Source organism: Dendrobium catenatum, unplaced genomic scaffold (assembly GCF_001605985.2).
Source record: "Dendrobium catenatum unplaced genomic scaffold, ASM160598v2 fragScaff_scaffold_390, whole genome shotgun sequence".
NCBI classification, from domain to species: domain Eukaryota; kingdom Viridiplantae; phylum Streptophyta; class Magnoliopsida; order Asparagales; family Orchidaceae; genus Dendrobium; species Dendrobium catenatum.
Genome location: NW_021318852.1, coordinates 7,727,288 through 7,733,663, shown reverse-complemented (window position 1 = coordinate 7,733,663; position 6,376 = coordinate 7,727,288). Strand labels below are relative to the sequence as shown.

The 6,376-nt window shown below is 40.7% G+C and overlaps 1 protein-coding gene across 2 annotated transcripts; it reads left to right on the top strand.

Annotated features, from left to right (window-relative positions):
* The first annotated feature begins 818 nt into the window (after positions 1 to 818).
* On the top strand, positions 819 to 5,907 carry LOC110106213 (protein AMEIOTIC 1 homolog). Of its 2 annotated transcripts, XM_020836014.2 has the most exons (8): positions 819 to 916; positions 1,928 to 2,043; positions 2,195 to 2,286; positions 2,380 to 3,356; positions 4,356 to 4,446; positions 4,653 to 4,736; positions 4,991 to 5,431; positions 5,523 to 5,907. In XM_020836014.2, the coding sequence occupies exons 2-8, from the start codon at positions 2,001 to 2,003 to the stop codon at positions 5,652 to 5,654; spliced, it is 1,860 nt and encodes a 619-aa protein (XP_020691673.1). In that variant the 5' UTR covers positions 819 to 916; positions 1,928 to 2,000; the 3' UTR covers positions 5,655 to 5,907. The 2 variants fall into 2 exon arrangements, with proteins under 2 accessions (XP_020691673.1, XP_020691672.1); XM_020836013.2 differs by lacking the exons at positions 819 to 916; positions 1,928 to 2,043 and having other exon boundaries at positions 2,056 to 2,286.
* Positions 5,908 to 6,376: the final 469 nt, after the last annotated feature.

Here is a 6,376-nt window from a genome sequence, read left to right as displayed (position 1 = left end):
GCGAAGCTTATAATTGTATAGTGTATACTTGTAAGTTGTAACAATGTATGTAGCGAAACGGGTCCGGTTCGGGTTAGGGTCAACCCGTCAACCCGTAGGTCGACCCGAACAACCCGCGGAAAGCAGAAAAATGGGAAATGTTCGGGTCAACGGGTAATGTCGGGTCAACGGGTAATGTCGGGTCAACTAGTAAACCCGCTCGGGTTGGGTCCGGGTTGGCCAACCAGACCCGTTTAATCAAACGGGTCGGATTCGGGTCAACCCGTTTACACTCGGGTCATTGCGGGTTAGACCCGAATCAGACCCGCTGACCCGAATTTTGTGGGTTGGACCCGAACCCGACCCGCTGACCCGAATTGACACCCCTATTCGTAATCATACAATAAAATATTCAAACGAGATTGCCTAACTTCATTAGTGCCTTCATAGGTGATACGTAATTTATCTTAAATTTATTTACCAGTAGTCCAAATGGAAACACGCATGTAATCTTCCGATTTTAAAGCACAATTTTTTTATATCTTAAAATTTATATTTTATGTGTAAATTTTGATATGATTAAAATATTAAAATGTTGTAAAAATAAAAATAAATATTTAAATGTTAAAACAAATTTAAATTTAATAAAATGTATATAAATTTTCATTTATTTATTTAAATTCCCCCCTGCCCATACGGCTCTAGCTGTACTCGCGCGCTCGCACTCGGTTTGTTAGGATTCCAATCACTCCCCAACTGTCAGGTCGCGCAAAAACACCTCACCTATTAATCACTCTCCCCATCTGCACACCCTCTGAGAGCAAAATCGCTCAGCCCCCCAAGGAGAAAGAGAGAGAGCGCGAGAGCGAGAGGGAGGGTGGGAGAGAAAGAGAGACCGAGAGACAGAGAGCTCTGAAGCGTCTGAGAGGAACTTTTGGTAATTATCCAAGATTATCCGTCCTAGCGTAATTTTTCATCCAAAAAGTTCTTTATTATTTCTTGCATAATTTGATCTGGTTTTTTTATGGAATTAAGAACATGCTAGTTTTCTTTAGCAATCGTCATTGCCGATCATTTTTGAACTAATGAGCTTCTTCCAGGTTATATCAGTTTACTTCAAGGAGTTTTGAATGCCGGTTTGGTGGTAGATTTTCAGTAGTAAGATCGATCCGGTTATCGGAGTATCTGTCTTTCTTCTTTTCGCTTGGTTTGAATGATAATTCTCGCATTGATCTTTTCCGATTGAAAATCAACAATATTGTGATCGATTGTTCTATAAAGCTAGCGATTCTTGCATGATGTGATATCTTACTCTAGATTAAGATTAGGCCGCAGATAAGCACACCCATTTTGATGAGCTTTTCTTTCCTTTCTGTACTCATCGATCCAGATATCTTGTGTTCTTATCTCGGCTCTTGATCTCATTAAATGAAATTGGACTCCTCCTCGTCTTTATTCTGCAGAAAAGATAGTTGGTTGCTTCTTTTTCAGAAAGCTGATGGTGAGTAAGGTGGTTTGATTCTCTAGCATTTCTTTATGCTTGTGCAGAGATCAGAAATTTAAAATACGCTCACCACTCTTATGTTATTTTCGCAAGTATTATGGAAGCTGCGGAAGGTTGCCTGCGCTATGAGCAAGCCTAAAAAGGCTTCCATCTTACATTTTTAATGAAAGTTATCCCAATTTCTCATGATTTCTTTGGTTATCTTCCTTCCACACAACTGCTTATAGAGTGACGGTATTCTTCGACCTTTGTTTTCTTTATTATTTTTTTCTTTTTCGACCTGGAAAAGAACGGCGGGATCGCGGCTATCCAGTGGGTCCATTTCAAAGGATTCTTTATTGCCTTTGGCATTTGATTTATTTATGTCTCGCGAGCAAGGCTGCGTAGGCTGCTAATCGCTATGATGATTTTTTATGGCTTTCATTTTAATTTACTGGATGGCAGGTAAAGTACTATTACCTGAACGGAAATGAGCCAGTCCGAACGAGTCTGACAAGTGACTTTTTAAGAAAAAAAGATGCTGTACATCGCCGATTCGGCCCAACCATTTCCCTGCGCCGGTTATTTCTCTTCGCCCTCTCTACTGTGATTCTGATAGCGCTTCTCACACGATCTCTGTCAATAGCGATTCAATTAGTTAGGCAAAAACATCTTGCACGTAAACGATGCATTTCTCATTTAATTATTTGATTTCTTTTTTCTGGAGCTTAGGGCGTTACGAACCGGGCTCGTTCTTCGAGATCGATCACGAAAAGCTTCCACCGAAATCTCCGATCCAGCTAAAGGCAATCCGAGTAGTGATGGTCAGAGTTTCCTTTGCCGTGTTGGTGGATCTTCTGACTTGTTTCTTCCATCCAAGGCTGATTGGTCTTTGTTTATTTCCATTCTATTTCCAGGTGAGCGAGACGACGTTGTTGGGCGTTACGGTGAGTTTTCCGAGCACGTTGTCTTTGCGAAGCTACTTCGTCGCAGCGCAGAATGGAATCTGCTTCCCGGAGCTCGATGAGAAGTTCGTCATGAGTTCGAACCAAGCCAGGCGGATTCTTTGCCGGCGAATACCCCCTTCGCAGCTGGAGGCGGGAAAGCGTCTGAAGAGCTTCTGGCTTTTGACTCCATCTCAAGGTGGCGAGCTGCCACTCGTTGGACCTGAGGAAGAGCAGGAAGTCACGAAGCCGATTAAATCAATGGGATCTTGCCACCTAGCCCTCCAGTGTGCAGGGGAAGTTGGATGGGGGATAAGGAGAAAGATTAAGTACATTGGGCGGCATTGCGATCAGTCAGCGCAGAAGACGGAGGCTGTAATGGAGGAGCAACAAAGCGTAAATGGGAGGAAGAGGAATCAGGAAGAAGGTAAGAAGAAGAATAAGAAAAAGAAAAAGAAGGTTGCTGCAAGGGAAACCAAGAGGTTAAAGCTCGAGCAGGAGGATCAGGAAGTAAGATTTCCACGCGGGACAAAGGACCGTTGGTCTATGGAGAGGTATGAGGCGGCGGAGAAGCGGTTGCTTGAGATCATGAGGTTGAAGAAAGCAGAGCTGGGTAGGCCTATACTTAGGCAAGCACTGAGGGAGGAGGCAAGGAAGCACATCGGCGACACTGGTTTGCTGGATCATTTACTCAAACACATGGCCGGCAAGATCGTTTCTGACGGGACTGAGCGGTTTAGGCGCCGTCATAATTCCGAGGGTGCAATGGAGTACTGGCTCGAGCCAGCGGACCTAGTGGAGGTCCGCCGGAAGGCTGGCGTCACCGACCCCTTCTGGGTCCCACCGCCGGGGTGGAAGCTCGGGGACTCCATCTTCCCTAACTCCTGTGGCCTCGACTGCAAACTTGCCATAGCTGACTGCAAACAACAACTCGCCGCGCAGTTCAAAAGGTCCATCTCACTCTATCTCGCTCCCTCCTAGAATTTTTAGTTATTTATATACATAATATTTAAATATTTCATTTGAAATTAATTCATGCTAATGATATTTGTATGTGATTTATAATTTAATGTGAGTCAATAATTTTATACATTGGATTTATGATAAAATTTTAATAGATAAGAATTTTATGATAAATTTTAAAGTCTCCAAATATTTAATAATAAAACTTAAAATAAAGAAATCATTAGAGTAATAGTGTTTTAAACAAATTTTCAAAATAAGCCTCTCGCAACAAAATATAATCTGGTTTCTATTAGATATATTTCTAACTTAATATTGAAATTTTGAATGAATAAAATATAATTCAACATATAAAAGTTAATAATAAAATAATATTATGCTAACAAAATTGGAATAATTATCACCCTAGAGCAGGTGGAATTTACAGTTTCCTCTGCTCTCAATGCACACTTTCTATGAAGTTGCATCCTTCATTTTAGCCAATCAGGTATAATTTTATATGAACCCTGTACTTCTTAAAGCATGCTAAAATTATGATAAACGGGAGGAATCAACAGGGAAGAAAGAGTGTGCTGATTTTTCTCCTAAGTTGTAGGATTGGTAGTACTTGGGTGATTGGTAAGTGCTGTTTTCCGCTAAGAATATATCTGCCGATGAACCCAACAAGTGAGCTCCCATTAAGGATTAGATATCATTAAATGGTAATAAGCAGATGCATTAAATTGATAATGGGCTTAATTTCAGATTCTTCCAACTTCCTTCTTAATGTTGTTTAGTTTTAAAACCTTTAATAATATCGCCACTCACACTGGCACGATATCTCTCCTACACACACGCTCTCTCTCTCTTCTTTTTCCCTTTCTCCTTCTCTCTCTCCCTCTAGCTTTCGCCTTTGTCTTTTTGTCTTTTGATGTTGTATAATTATATATCAATACGCTTGAATTCATGTGAAAGTTCTAGGTCTTATTTATATTTTCTTTTTCAAGGTACGACGAGCAGCAGATTTCGCTGAAGAAGCTGGAAAAGCACACACAAAACATAAAAGTGGAATGGGAGAATGCCATCGGCGCATGGCAGGTGTTTTGCTTTTTTAGTTTACTTTCTTTCTGCCTCTTCTTTTCTAATTATAACCAAACTTCAAATTAGAGGCCATCTGAAACTCAAATAGTAAACACACACGTGAGTAGCGTTTAATGAAGAGTGCTGCTCTAATTTGATTGGCTCGTGGACATGCAATAGCAAATTAATGAGCATTGATAATATTCTTGGATTCATCTTTACAGGAGAAATACCAGATTTTGCTGGAGTGGAAAAGGAAGCAAGAGGAAGAATTGGCTGCCTTGGTCGATTGCATGCAAGAGCTTAAGGTCCATTTTAAAATTTCATTTCCATTCAAGTTTTCCTGAATTACAATAGTTATTTGCGTCTTAGATTAACACACAAATCCGAAGATAAAGTTAATTAGGTCAACAATATAGTGGAAATCTAAAAAATATATTATGAAATGTAAATTTATTTGAGGATATACTTTCAAACTGTTCGAGCTAATAAATCCCTCATACTAATTATTGTAAAGAATTATTAAGAAAAAAAGCATGTAGCAAGGATTGGTGTGATGCAGGATGACGTGCAGCTGTTGAAGCAGGCAAAAAAGCAGGTAGACGACGGAGACGTGCAGCTAAACGGAAACACCAAAACCAGCGACGTCAATATCGAAAATGAGATCAGCAACGGCAATGCGGCTGGAGGCAAAAAACAGAAGAGGACAAGCGGTTTCAAGATCTGCAAGCCACAGGGGACGTTCCTGTGGCCGAGCATGGCGGGCAGCAGCGCCGCATCGGCTGAAGAAAAACAGCATATGCTGGTGTTCCCCGGCGGTGGGCCCCCCTCAGCCTCTAGCTCAACCGCATCAACGCCGAAGCTGCAGCTCTTGCCAGCGCCTGGCCTGCAGCCACCTCCCTCAGATCAGCCCGCTTCAGAGGAAGTGGCGGTCCCCATACATCTGCAGCCAGAGAGAGGTTCTGCTTCGGAGAACCTTATCTGCACCATGATCATCCCACGCGTACGTACACCCACGAACCTTCTATAAAGGTCTACCTTTTTGTCCATTCTTACAGCTAACACTTATAGTCGATCGATCGTGTTGCGTGCAGTGCCTGGGAAGGAGGGACGGGAATCAGGAAGACGCTTTGGCGGCGGCAGGCTCTCCATGGGTTAAAGAAGCTTTCGGGTGGGGCGGAATCGCCACAGATCTTGTCCTAACCACCCCCTCTCCTTACCGTTAGACATGTTGATTATTGATTCCATTCTCCAATACAAAACACTAGGGCCGATTTGCTTCCTATGGCATTTCATAATAAAGTAAGATTTTGATTTTCCTAATTACAGTTTTCAACCTTTGTTAGTAGGTTGAAATGAAAGAACATTGACTTGGTGCTTGTAATATAGTTTTAAAATACTATTAGTCTTTATATGCAGAATGGTGCAAAAAGATTCAGAAATTTTCGCTATAACACACAAACATTTGAATGGCTCTAATCTTGCTAAGTTATTTTTCTGATTATGTGTTGATGGGGCTATCGCTAGGATTGTCCAATCCAGTTATCTAGTGTATCAGTAGTACTATAGGATGCCTACATCACAAATTTTTTATTTCCAATAATTTATTTTGTTATTTGTTTAAAATTTTAAAATTTGTTGAGGGTAAGTAGAGGTGGTTGAAGCTTAATTGAAATTTGATTGCCAAGTGGTTGGTATATGGTTGGTTTCCCATCCGTATGCGATCGAGCTACATATGGCCAATCTTATTCAAAATTCTAAGTGGTCAGCCTCATATTTTTAAAGGATCAATTTAAGTTCAAGCTACACTAGTCAATAAAAAAAAGCTACAGACCATTTCAATCTTTCATGAAGAATCACAATAAATTTTTTTATTCTTATTTTTTAATTATTATTTTAGGCTTTTAGTTTTTGAAGTCTTATCTTCATAAAATTATTCATTTGTTCA

Coding starts and splice junctions, on each gene's coding strand:
- LOC110106213 (XM_020836013.2), top strand. CDS start 2,149: ATGCATTTCTCATTTAATTATTTGATTTCTTTTTTCTGGAGCTTAGGG. Junction 2,287..2,379: donor AGGCAATCCGAGTAGTGATG/GTCAGAGTTTCC, acceptor TTCTATTTCCAG/GTGAGCGAGACGACGTTGTT. Junction 4,447..4,652: donor ATGCCATCGGCGCATGGCAG/GTGTTTTGCTTT, acceptor TCATCTTTACAG/GAGAAATACCAGATTTTGCT.